The sequence below is a fragment of the Bombina bombina genome, chromosome 3 (assembly GCF_027579735.1).
Source record: "Bombina bombina isolate aBomBom1 chromosome 3, aBomBom1.pri, whole genome shotgun sequence".
NCBI lineage: Eukaryota > Metazoa > Chordata > Amphibia > Anura > Bombinatoridae > Bombina > Bombina bombina.
Genome location: NC_069501.1, coordinates 651,477,515 through 651,492,180, shown reverse-complemented (window position 1 = coordinate 651,492,180; position 14,666 = coordinate 651,477,515). Strand labels below are relative to the sequence as shown.

At 37.9% G+C, this 14,666-nt stretch overlaps 1 protein-coding gene across 1 annotated transcript in view; it reads right to left on the bottom strand.

The window, feature by feature from the left end:
• The window catches only part of RFLNB (refilin B), a 49,547-nt gene extending 46,341 nt beyond the window's left edge, over positions 1–3,206 (bottom strand). The window contains exon 1 of the mRNA XM_053707377.1: positions 2,726–3,206. Coding sequence (XP_053563352.1) covers positions 2,726–2,905 — 180 coding nt within the window. The 5' untranslated portion in view covers positions 2,906–3,206. The remainder of the gene's footprint in view (positions 1–2,725) is intronic.
• Between the last annotated feature and the right edge of the window lie 11,460 nt (positions 3,207–14,666).

Sequence of the window (14,666 nt, the reverse complement as noted above, 5' to 3'; positions counted from 1 at the left end):
GATATATTTATTTTTGCTATCTTAAATTATCAACATATGGCAAAAACAGCTCAGAAACATGATATAATATAAATATAAGCTAAATAGTTACCTAAAAAATGCTTTTTTAACCCCTTGAGTCAGAGCCGTTGCAGAGTTTCCCACTCTGGTGCTAACGACGGCTCAGAGTCATCGCTAGCACTCTCCCACCTTGAGGGAGATCTGGGGGCTCCCACCTGCTCCTACCCCGGCGATCGGGCCTGTATAGTAACAGGCATCGCCGGGGCTTCACGTTATGCGTGGCAACGTCACGCGCAATGATGTGATGACGTCACCGTGCATCTTTATTTATACTTAACAATGTTAAGTATAGGAGCAGGGGGCATGCTGCTTAGAAGCCTGTATGTCAGGCACTCAAAGGGTTAATAATCAAAACATGGCGGCGTAAATATTTATAGGGATGTACTGTGATAAATAGGGAGTAAATAGGGAGTTAATGCTTTTTCCGACAGGCGAAAGTTATCATTATTATGCCCCAGCTTGCCTGCTCAAAGTTACGTCTATTTTTATTTTTAATACAAGTACACTGCAAATGGCTTCTATGAAATGCAATGATGTGCACTTCAATAATGGCTGGAACCCTTAAAAAATCAAGTATTAAAGGGATAGGAAAGTCAAAATTAAACTTGCATGATTCAAATAGAACATGTAAATTTAAAGGGACACTAAACCCAATTTTTTTCTTTCGTGATTCAGATAGAGCATGCAAATGTAAGCAAATTTCTGATTTACTCCTATTATTAAATTTTCTTCATTCTCATGGTATCTTTATTTGAAAAGCAAGAATGTAAGTTTAGTTGCCGGCCTATTTTTTGTCAACAACCTGGGTTGTTCTTGCTGATTGCTGGATTAATTTAACCGACCAATAAACAAGTGCGGCCCAGGGTCTGAACCAAAAAATAGCTTATATGCCTTTTTTCAAATAAAGATAGAAAGAGAAAAATTGATAATAGGAGTAAATTAGAAAGTTGCTTAAAATTGCATGCTCTATCTGAATCACGAAAGAAAAAATTTGAGTTCAGTGTCCCTTTAAGACACTTTTACATTCACTTCTATTTCTATTTTCAAATGTGCTTTATTCTTTTTGTATCCCTTGTTGAAGAAGAATACGAACATATCCTACACTACTAGAAGCTAGCTGCTGATTGGTGCCTGAACACATTTGTCTCTTGTGATTGGCTAACTAGATGTGTTCAGCTAGCTGTCAGTAGTGCAATACTGCTCCTTCAGCAAAGGATAACTAGAGAATGAAGAACATTTGACAATAGAAGTAAATTGGAAAGTTGTATGTTCTATCTAAATCATAAAATAAAATGTTGGGGTTTCCTGTATCTTTAATTTAAACAAATGTGCTCAAATATCACTGGCTTTGTGTTTTCTTTTCTTGGATTCCTGTGGATACCTTGTGCATTACAACCTATTTGGTGACAAGGAGGGTCATGCAACCATCTTAAACAGAACTATAGCGATGAGTTCATGTGGAGAGTCTAGGCACCTGTGTAGAGTGAAAGCATAGAGCATATCACATACAGCTTTATTTATTGAGTGTATGGTCCATCCCAATAACATGTACTATGGCATGTTCTAGTCATTATATATATATTTAGCATTATTCCAACTAAATATTGAAAAATAGAATTGTATTGCATAATCTAAACAAATGTACCTGTGAATGAATCATTAAAAAGTTATAATTAGTCAAACCCCCCCCCAAAATGTCTATGTCAATAATTTATATATGTAGAAAAAAATAAATCTACCTTGCAGACCTGACAAAAAAAATCTATGTGTTAAAAGTCAGAGCAGAGAACAGCTTTATCACAGCTGCTAAACGTTATTAATGAAATACGACTTTTTTTTACTACTTTTCCAGACAGTTTATTCACAAAGAAAATATATAGAAAGAGAAGAAAAAACATAAATGGAAAAAGAAAAATGTAATTGTAATTATAAAAAATATATTATTTACACTGCTTAAGCATTATAAACATCTACTACTAAACTATTGGTAAAATAGTTTGTTTATTTAATGCAGAATACTAAATATGTCTGCAAAATTCCATTTAACCCTAGAGTAGAACAGCTGTGGAATGCAGTCTGTGCAGAAGGAACACACATTGCTGTGATGTCCCAGCCTGCAGTAATAACAAACCTCTTTTTTATTAGATTGTGTTAGGGGTTGTAAGGATATTTAGGGTCAGCTGTCTCAGCTAAGGGGGAGCTCTTAAACTGTCTGCATTTTCAGAACATCAGTGCAATAGCTATGATTGCTTTACCATGGCTTAAGTTATTCTTGTTAAATAGCACACAATGCTGAATTTTACAAAAGGTTCATTGTTTAAACTCCTTTTTCATTCATATAAACAATAAATGCATAATGTAAATCGATCAGACAAATACGCCTCCAGATGAATATTTCAGATTACAGTAATATTAATAAAATGTGTCTGGTGGTTAGTAGCTTGTCCAGAAGACGATTTAAATATGAAGAATGTAATCCTGTTAAAAATGGTACTTAAAATCTATGATATGATGAGATTTAATGTTTGTATTTATATATTGATGACATATGAATGCTACTGAAACGTATAACGCTTTTTTTAGTTAACAAAAAATATATTTCCCCATTTGCAGCTTTCAGTGATCCTTGAGATGTTATAATCAAATTAAATGTGCCAATACTCACCCCCTGTGCTGGTGAAGGTTCTTGTTCAATAGCTTTCTCTGCCACTCCTGCAGTCAAAAGCCAGTTACTGGGACAGGGGCTGGGAGGGAGCCCAGAATCTGGACTATCCAGAACCCTCTCACCCTTCTTCTTCATGTCCAGCAGATCAGGGACATCCTGCAGGTTCAGCCTCCCGACCATTGCAGCCAGGACCTCAGCTGAGGACACAGTTTTGTTTGACTGGCAGCCTCTGGGAATGTGACTTGTTGGTACCCACAGGATACAACGTGATAATAAACAGTGGTTATAAACAACACCTGTTGTAGTAAAATGCAGACTACGTTCAGTTAATTACACACACATGACTGGTCCAGTGTTTGTCTAGAGGGAGATTCCCTTTCCCAGCCCTCCTACAAAGATAAGAGTTTATAGCAAGTTTCCAGGGAACTGTGGCAAGAGGCAGCTCTATGAAAGGGCTGTAGGGCGACGAGTGATCCTACTATAGTAGTACCAGCACACAGGCAGTGAGGAGAATAGACACGCCTTCTAATTCCTTCCCTCCAAGGCTTGCCCTCATACTGAAAGCCTCAGTTTACAGGTTTTATTATTAAGCTTCTGTTAAATATTAATAGACGTAGGCATGAGAACTGTCATTCCTTAGGACGCTGGCATTAAATGTGGCCACTATAAAGGATATGTTATCTATGACTAATATTGTTAAATAGCACTGCTGCCAGATTTTCTACATTTTGTAGATATTTCGTTTTAATTATTTTAGATAGTGCCTGTGGTGAATTTTGGTAGGTGAGTGATAATTTATTTAAGACATTAATAGCATTCCTGTTATTATTAAAGTTCCAATATTCAGTTGATATACAAAATTGTGGAAACAGCACACCTTTTCTTTTCTCAGTGGGGCACGGAGTCACAGACTTGCCAAGTCTCCTCAGTATCCAATAAATTCAAACGACTCCAGCCTCCACAATCAATAAAAGACCTTTATATCTTTACATGTAGGGTCCCAGAAACATATACAACGTTTCAAGCCTGCAATAGGCTCTTAGTCATGTACCTGAATAATTACCTAAGTACATGACTAAGTACCTGACTAAGTACATGACTAAGAGCCTATTGCAGGCTTGAAACGTTGTATATGTTTCTGGGACCCTACATGTAAAAAAATTAAGGTATTTTATTGATTGTGGAGGCTGGAGTCGTTTGAATTTATTGGATTATTAAAGTGCCACCATATTCCTTAAAGCTGAACACATGGATTTGCAAAAAAATACTTGAAATATATTACAAATAGAATGTTATCATAATGTTATGTGTTCTGTATTTTGTTATTATTTTTAAGGGAGCTCAAAGTGCTTTAGTGCCAAAACCATATACATACTAGATGAGTATATAGGCTTATTTGACCCTGCTGGTATTAGTACCTGTTCAAGATTCTGCTAATTTAGTAAATATTTTTTTAAAATTTGCATGAAAAGCTGTTTTCTTATTGATGGTAATCTTGAATTGTCCCCAAGCATCTATGGGCTAGATTACGAGTTGAACGTTAACTCGTGCAAAAGTGAAAAGAGGTTTAACGCATGTCTTTGCACGGTTTGGAAGTAGCACATGTATTTCAGGTTGAAAGTAAACGCATTAGTTTGAACGCAATTTAATGTAACACTCGTCAGGATAGTGCGACTTGGTTAACTGTTACACTTGACTAAAAAGTGGAAGCAAAAACTTAAAAAAATACATACAGTTGCTCTCATAGTAACACTGTCTGCTAAAAAAAATATTTCATAAAAAAGTTAATAAGTGCTCAAAGATATGTGGTCTCACGTGTTAGAAAAAAAGGCATGCAGAGGGATTTAAAGGGATACTAAACCCAATTTTTTCTTTCATGATTCAGATACAGGGGTCAATTTATCAAGCTGAGCTCCATACGGAGTTTGATGCCCCATGTTTCCGGTGAGCCTGGATACAGACGTTATGAAGCAGCGGTCTGCTCCATAACCTGTCCGCCTGCTCTGAGGCGGATCGCGGATCGCACACGATCGGGTTGATTGACACCCCCTGCTAGAGGCCGATTGGCCGTGAATCTGCAGGGGGTGGCATTGCACCAGCAGTTCACAAGAACTGCTGGTGCAATGATAAATGCCGACAGCGTATGATGTGTGGCAGACATGATACGCTACATTGTATCATTTCAGTCCGCACTTTAATAAATACACCCCAAAGCATTTCTACTTTACTCCTATTTTTCTTCGTTCTCTTGCTATCTTTATTTGAAAAGCAGGAATCTAAGCTTAGGAGCCTGCCCATTTTTGGTTCAGAACCTGGGTAGCGCTTGCTGATTGGTGGCTAAATGTAGGGTTTAGTATCTCTTTAACATATAGATACATACATATACATGTCTAAATATGTATATGTATGTGTTTATATATATATATATATATATATATATATATATATATATATATATATATATATGCTGTGAAGTAAACCAGGCACGTTTGTTTTTTTCAAACAAATAATTTCTTTATTATCCAGTACAATCCGGTATTCCCAACGTTTCGGTTCTCACATTGGACCTTTGGCAAGGGTATAAATCTGATCCGGGTCCGGCTATCACATGACCAGGATCAGATTTATATACTTGACAAAGTACATAATTAAACACTTTAAATATGAATAATGCATAAATATGAATTTACATGTTTTCAGCTACTCAACTGCAAAGGGTTTGAATGCATTTATATATTTGTCTATATATGTATACATATGTATTTATGTATTTATATGTGTATATATGTCTGTAAATACTTAGCACTGCGGAATCTGTTTAGCGCTGCGGAATCTGTTGGCGCTCTACAAATAACCGATAATAATAATAATACATATACGTATATATATATACATATAAATACATAAATACATTTGTACACACACACATAGATATATATATAACTCTGATCCGGGTCCAGCTATCACATGACCCAGATCAGATTTATACCCTTGACAAAGGTCCAATGTGAGGACCAAAATGTTGGGAATACCGGATTGTACCGGATAATAAAGAAATTATTTGTTTGACAAAAACAAGAGTGCCTGGTTTACTTCACAGCATATCTATTTCTATGGACTGAGCACCTGTGATTTTGCACAGCAAGGGAGTGCAGTGGTTTGATATATATATATATGTGTGTTTGTGTACAAATGTATTTATGTATTTACATATATACACATATAAATACATAAATACATATGTATACACACATAAGCACATAAATACATTTATTTACATATATAGACAAATATATAAATGCATTCGAACCCTTTGCAGTTGAGTAGCTGAAAACATGTAAAATCATATTTATGCATTATTCATATTTAAAGTGTTTAATTATGTACTTACTGTAAATATTTCACATTATGTTCTTCACATAAGGGATTATGCTCAAAGTATTTATAAAAAATATATTCCTATATGTATCTATATATATCTATACCTATATATAAATATATATATAGATATATATTGTATCAAAATACTGTCAGATATATATAGAAATATGTATTTATGAATAAATAGAACATATTCTTCTATGTTGTGAAGCTCTTGTGCGAAAACTTTTTACTTTCAACTTGTAATACACAGACTACCCTATGTGCGCAAAAAGCTTTTCTTCTAGCTGGAATGATAAATAGCGATCCATCTGTAATCTAACCCTATATTGGGTGTAATCATGCCCCATAATAATGATTAATAATAACATTAGAAATATATTTCTATTTAAAAAAAAAAAAAAAAAACTAAAGATGAGAAGTATCTGGGTGTCTGAGGTGACACATCTGAGTCTCAAATGTTGTACCCCTGGTTTTCCAGCAAGTTTGAGATCTCCCACCCTCCCTTTATTTTCTATTGATGCGTGGTTATTGTCGCAGCTGGTAGGTGGGTGCTTGCCCTTTGTTGTTAAAAAATTGATGTCAGGGTCTGGGAGATTGGAGAGAAATTGGTTTTTGTGATCACGCTTGGTTTTATGCCAGAAAAAGGCACTTCTTGAGAACTAATGGACAAAGTTTTCTCTTTGTTGGCTATAAACAATTTTTTAAAGTTATAATATCTTATATATTGTGCTATTTATTAAAATGTAAATAAATATCTAAATACACCATATTCCTTTGTGTTTTCATGTGGTTATTCATTACGTAAGAGTGCCAAATATGGGGTCAATGCATATACCTTTAAAAAGTTAAACCACTTGGTTTTCATACAGGTTGTGGACTAATCCTTGATTTTGTTTCTGTTGATGCCTCATGTTATCTCATTATGATATGACCCCTTTATGTGCACTAAAGTGATCATTATTAAGTCTAAATACTTTTCTAAAATCAGAAACTTTTAGATGTCCTGGTGTCAGTTTTAGGAGCACCTCTTAGGAGAAGCTGAGTGGGGTGTATGCAACACACAGAGTATGTGCCCCAATCAGAATCACCCACATTCTCCCAATCACTAAAAACCAAAAACAGGAGCACATGTTTTTGAAGGGTATTGGGGGAACAAGAGGCAGCATTGCCTTAAATGAAATATGTGAACTTTTACATCATGTAATTATTTAATTGTTACAATAAATATAAGGGTCGGATCTTCTGTTCAAGGTGCCACAAGCGCTGTTTCTGTATTGCCTTCTTTATAAAACATTTTCTTGTCTTGTATAGTTTCATGAGCTTTGCTTTACTTGTGTGAGTCCTCTCTCTCCTTACCCTGTGCTCTTCTCATTGCAGATTTTGGCCAGTTGACATGTTCTGCTAGTTCATTCTGGATCACTTGCTTACATGCTCACAGTTAAAGGGATGGTGTACTGTCATTATATTCTCTCTTTAAATGCATTTCCAATGATCCATTTTACCTGAAGGAGTGTATTAAATTGATTACAAATAGCTCCTTTTGTCATTTAAAGGATTACTTTCTGTTATAATTTTTAAGCTAAACAACTAACATATTAAAGTTAATAAACATTAATTAAAACCTACTGACCTATATTTTCTCCAAAACGAAGTTTCATAACGTTCTAAAAGTTATATCTTTTATTTGCTGATGATGTCACGTTATCCTGCCCACTATTTTCAGCACTGAGTGTTCAAAATACTTAAACCAATAACTTTGTGTTTAAAGCGCCATTTTGAAACCTAGGTATTGTAAACTGATTGGTACAGAGCAAAGGATACCCACGGAGTGGGTTTGGAAAACAATTAAATTTGCAGACAAGATTTCTGATATACGGTAGAGATATGTTAATGAAATGCTATTGATAAAAAGCGTATTTGGGGTAGTTAGTTAGTAACAGGCATAGAAAATATTTACTTACAGTGGCCCTTTAAATTAGTTGTTTTTGCCTGATGTACCCCCTATACTGAACATTTTACTACTTAAGTAATAGTTTTAGAAAAGTTATGTAAACAACAAGTTTTTAAAACATAATCCCCCACATGGGTGTTTGACAGAGAGGTACTAAAATGTTTTCCATTGTTCTTTCTAAGTGTTGATCTCAATGTGTATAGAAAGATAAGATAAGGATGATTTTGTGTAAATATAGGGAGATAAGATGATGTATGCTCTCCCTGCGAGCTACACCCATTTCATTGGGTTGTAGTTTCAGTTAGCAGAGGCAGCTTTTTCATATACAAAAATATACCTAGAGTAGTATTTTCCTATACATTTTAAACTCTTCAGCTGGTATAACAAGTCGTAAACACATTTAAGAGAAACCAATTTTACATTACACTGTTCCTTTTATTTAGTTGTTCAGTCAAACCTTTGTTTATGATCTGCCCAATTCAGTTGTAGTCATCAGTTAATCATTCTCATCCAAGTGGCAACTAGAGATGTGCATTCAGGCTTCAGAAGAATGCAATTTCATCTGAATTTTCCATTTTCTTCAAGTTGTCCAATACACGAACAGCAGAATACATCATTGGATGAAAAAGAAGAAAAATGAATGATTTGCTTGACAAAATTAGTTTTAGTTAGTAATTTAGTGCCAAAAAAGGTGCATGAATTGGGGAAAGAGTGTTTGGTAAATAAGATCCTTTGTCCACCGTCCACTGTCATGTTGTTAATGTTAGTTGTCTATATCTGCTGTTCCCATTGGAAATAACGGTAACAAATTTGAATCCAATATGTAATGCTCGTGTGATATTTCCCTATCAGACCAAACTTGCCCAGTAGTCTTCTTATCCCAGCGTCAAGTGGAAGGATAAGGATATATCCCAGAACAAAGTGCGTATAAGATATGAGGTAAGTAGTACACTACTCACGGTAGACAGGGTAGTCCTTCACTGCAATAAGATGAAGGAAGAGAATGGTCAGAGACAGGCAGAGTTCGGCAACAAAAAGGCACTTCAGCAGAATAGCAGTTCAGGGGTAAACCAATAGTGTGGTCAGGAACAGACAGAGGTCAGCAACAAAAGATAATCCAGCAGTTTAGCAGTTCAGGGGTAAACCAGGCAGAGTAGTCAGACAGGCAGAGTTTAGCAATGATAAGGCAATCCGGCAATTTAAACAGGCAGAGTAGTCAGACAAGCAGAGTTCAGCAATATTAAGGCAATCCAGCAATTCAAGGATTAAACAGGCAAAGTAGTCAGACAAGCAGAGTTCAGTAATATTAAGGCAATCCAGCAAATAAAGGGTTAAATAGGCAGAGTAGTCAGACAAGCAGAGTTCAGTAATATTAAGGCAATCCAGCAAATAAAGGGTTAAATAGGCAGAGTAGTCAGACAAGCAGAGTTCAGTAATATTAAGGCAATCCGGCAATTCAAGTAGTAAAGCACCTAGGAGCACACACAGTAACACCTATACTTGGGCAGTGAATGTAAGTTATGCAGGTACTTACTTAGGCACCGATTTGCGGCAAGGAGTTCAAAGGATCCGGCTTGAGAGGGGAATAGATGTGCTGTGATGTCATTGCCACACGATCACAGGAACGCTGTGTCCCTGCCAACAGCCAGAGCAGCAACCGCCGCATCCCTGGCAACAGCCAGAGTGTCATGACATAGCCCCCCACTCAAGGGTTCCCTCCGGGAACCAGAGTTGGCTTTGAAGGGTGAGCAGCATGGAACTTGGAGACCAAAGATGGAGCATGCACATTCTGGGCAGGAACCCAGGAATGCTCCGCCACAGAGTATCCCTTTTAGTGTATGGGATATTGGAGCTGCCTGTGCCTGATTCTGGATTCCAAGATTTTGGCAATCTCATTCTCTGGTTCACCATGAATCAGGAGTGGAGGAGGAGGACGTCTGAGTCGAGTATACTTATTTGTGACGTAGGATTTGAGCAAGGAGATGTGAAAGACTGGGTGAATGTGCAAGGTCTTAGGCAAGGCCACTCTGTAGGCAACAGGAGAAAGTATTTTGAGGACTTCATAAGAACCAATATATAGAGGTCTCAATTTGTGACAAGGTTGGCGTAAGCGGATGTGTCTGGTAAAGACCCAGACACGATCACCCGCAACAAAGGCACGAATACTGGCTCGATGATGATCAGCAAACCTCTTATATCTGGAAGTGGTTGAGTGTAACTGAGAGCGTATTCGTTGCCAATGGGTAGTGAGGTCAGTGCAGCAGGGACTCCTGTTGATTGAGCAAAAAGAGGAAAAACATGAGGTTGATAACCAGCTGCGGCCTTGAAAGGACAGCATCATAGAGAAGAATGTCAATGAGTGTTCTTTGCAAGTTCAGCTGGGGGTAACAACCCAAACCAATTAGTGTGCTGTGAATTGACATATGCTCTAAGATAAGCTTCCAGATCCTGATTGGTTCTCTCCGTCTGCCAGTTAGTTTGGGGGTGATAACCAGAGGACAAAGAAACAGTGGTTCCAAGCAATTTGCAAACGCTTCTCCAAAAGGTAGAAATAAATTGAGGTCCTCTTTCAGATACAATATTTATGGGTATAACATGTAATCATACCATGTGTAACAGAAAAAGAGTGGACAATTCTTGGGCTGTAGTTAACTTTGTTAAAGGTATAAACTGAGCAAGTTTTCAGAACCAATCCACCACCATCCATATGACTGTATGATGGTCAGAAGGAGGAAGGTCTACAACAAAATCCATAGCTATGTGTGTCTATTGTTGTTTAGATATGGACAATGGTTGAAGTAGGCCATGTGGTAGGGAACGGGGAGTCTTATTAACAGCACAAGTCTGACAAGCTTTGACATAATCCTGAGAGTCCGACTTCATGGTAGGCCACCACGCATGTTGGGAAAGGAGTTTAAAGGTTCTTGTCAAACCAGGATGACCTGACAGCTAGCTTGCTGTCATGAGCCCAGGATAATACAGGAGAGTGAAGGTTTGGAGGAACATAAAGGATCTCAGGAGCCGCAGGGGCTTCAGAAGATTTTCTTGACTTGGGCTTGTTGCAGTCTTTGAAGGAGAGAGGTGCTGAGCTGAGCAACCACACAGAATGGGGTAGAATGTGTTCGATAGGAGCCTCAGAGGAGGCACTAGACTGAGGAAACTGACGGGAAAGGGCATCAGCCTTTTTTATTCTTGGTTCCAGGAAGGTAAGAGACTATAAAGTTAAAATCAGAAAAGAATAGGGCCCATCTGGCCTGTCAAGGATTGAGTCGATGAGCAGTCTCTAGGTACGTCAGATTCTTGTGGTCAGTGAGAATCCGAAGGGTTAGGGGTACCCTCTAGCCAATGACACAATTCAATCAGGGCCATCTTAATGGCTAAGAGTTTATGATGGCCCACATCGTAATTCCTTTCTGCAGGAATGAAGCGTTTGGAGAAAAAGGCTACCGAGTGCAACTTGGAGGTTAAAAGGTCCCTTTGGGTTAAGACTGCACCAGCTCCTATCTCGGAGGCATCAACCTCTAAAGTGAACTGCAGGTCACGATCAGGATGGCGGAGCACAGGAGCAGAACAAATACTTTTTTCAAATGAGAGAAGCATCCACAGCCAGACAAGGCCAATTCTTGCAGTCTCTGTTTCGTTTAGTCAGCTCAGTCAGTGGACCAATTTGGGAGAAGTTCTTTATAAACTTGCGATAATAGTTGGAGACCCCAAGAATCTCTGTAGTTCCTTTAAAGAGGTGGGTTGAGGCCATTCCAGAACTGCGGTTAGCTTTGTAGGATCCATGGCAAAACCTTCCTTCGAGATGACATAGCCAACGAACTGGATCTGAACTTGATCAAACTCACATTTCTCCAGTTTGACTACCAGAGAATTGTTTCTGATGTGAAGAAGTACCTGTTTTACATGCTCATGATGCTCCTCAAGGGTGGAGGAGAATATGGGGATGTCATCTAAATAGACGATGACAGTGCGATTAAGGAGGTCCCGAAAAACATAATTGACAAATGCTTGGAAGACAGCAGGGGCATTACACAGCCCAAAAGGCATTACGAGGTATTTGTAATGCCCTGATCTTGTGTTGAAAGCAGTCTTCCATTCATGTCCCAGGAAGTAGTCAGACAAGCAGAGTTCAGCAATATTAAGGTAATCCAGCAATTCAAGGGTTAGACAGGCAGAGTAGTCAGACAAGCAGTAATAATATTAAGGCAATCCGGCAATTCAAGTAGTAAAGCACCTAGGAGCACACACAGTAACACCTATACTTGGGCAGTGAATGTAATTTATGCAGGTACTTACATAGGCGCCCATTCACGCCAAGGAGTTCAAAGTATCCAGCTCGAGAGGGGAATAGACGTCCAGCGATGATGTCATCGCCACACACTCACAGGGACTGCTGCGTACCTGGCAACAGCCAGAGCAGCAACCGCCGTGACCTTGGCAACAGCCAGAGCAGTGTGACACAATATTTGTTTGATCCGAATGCTTCATGGATGAAATTCAGCCAAATTGAACGTTTAAAAAAAATCCCAAACCAGTTGCTTAGATGAAGCAAATTTTTTGTCTATGCACATGTCTAATGGCAGCTGCCCATCTGCTACTTTTTATTGAGATTTAAAATAGTACAACATCATTGTTTAACATTGTAATGGTACTATGCAAATGTCTTCACGCTCAAATAAAAAATATCCACAGGTTCTATGATTTTAGAATAAATCTATAATGAACAAGAGAGTGAAATAAATATATTCCTAAACGAGCTTTCATTGCACATAAGAGCTCTATAGTATCTATTTGCCATTCAAATAATAGCTGGATTTTAAGTATATTTATTATAGCATAATATATTATTGTTTTATAGACCCGTTGTGCATCTCAGGAAAACATATGGGGTTAGATTACGAGTGGAGCAGAATCTTTTGCAAGCAAGCAATATCGGGTTTTTGAGGTCATTTGCATGGAAGTTAAATTACGATCTTATTAAAAGTTGAAAGTAAATGCGCATGAGCACAATCGCATAGAATGATTACTGCAACTTCAGAGCCCTGGTTAACTGTTACGTAAGTTAAAATAGTGTCACAAAACACAACAAAACAACTTCATATGGGGAAGGAGGAAATGCAGGATACAGAGGAGAACACTATTTTTGCCTAGAGAGTGAGGCGGTTTGGGTATGCCAGATCTATTACTGTATAGAAGGGCAACTTTCTTACAGCAGATAGTAGAATGGAGCCATAACACTGACCAAAAGGCGTGGGTTCAATTAGATAATAATATACTTGTGAGGGGTAATTCGGCATCCCTGGCATGGACTGAGCCCAGAAGGCGCCCAGACAGAATATTCCATTACCCTAGCTTAACTGAAACGCTCAAAGAGTGGGACAAAACCATCGCCACTAATCCACATGTATCAACCAGAGTAGGCCCACTTCTTCCTATTAGAGAAAATGCAGATTTACCATGGACTAAGGCAAAAACCACCCATAGAATGTCATATAGACTGAGAGAAGGTACCCTACACTTCATAATAGAAAACGGGACAATAATCCCCATAGAAAAATTGCAACAATGGGATGGAAGTACATTCAACTTGTGGCTAACCCGTATTCAATTACTACACTACATAACTACGCATAGGCAGAAATCCAATATGCAAAGGGATCTCACACCATTTGAAAAACTGTGTACACAGGTAACCCCGCCCGACATACCATTTCTATAATATATAAAATATTACTCACACCAAGCGAAACAACTTTGCCAAACTATGCTAGATCTTGGCATGCAGAACTGCATACCGAATTTGATACTAAAACATGGTTGGACTTGTTTCGAGTGACAACTAATGTATCAACATCAGCCACAATACAGGAGATGCACATGAAATTCATTGGCAGATGGTACCTAACACCATATAGGCTACATAAATCTAACCTGCAAATCAGTGACAAGTGTTGGAGGGCATATGGGCAAGTGGGTACAATAAGCACATATGGTGGGATTGCCCTTATATAACAGGATTCTGGAAAGCGATTTTTAGACACATCTCATCGGTGATAAATGTTGAAATAGAACCCAACTTACATTTTTTAATGTTCATAGAGATCCCGAAACTTCAAAACAAGTTGCACAGAATCCTCCTCCTTATAATGTTAAACAGTGCTAAAAAATGAATCCCCAAGAGGTGGAAATCGAGTGTAACACCAACAATCCAAGACTGGCATACACAGACTACAGACATTTTACAACTAGAAAGACTTCATTACTTAACAACAAACAATATACAATTTCATCAAGGATTACTGGACCTATGGAACGGAGTCCAGCTACTAGGAAACAGATGAACTAGATCAAGACATGTAAAAATAGAACCCCTGAACCTCTTCCCCTTCCCCTCACTCCATCTTTTCTCTATCTCTATTTCTTTAAATTCTTCTTACAGTTAAACATCGACAATGGAAGATAACATGACGGTTATAATATCAGTCTTGCATATGTTAAGAACATGAGATATGATAATGGAGATATGCTTTGACAATTTTATTTTTATGGAAAAGAAGTTAAATTTTACTCTGTATGTCTTTGTTAAGTACCAGAGCATGTGTG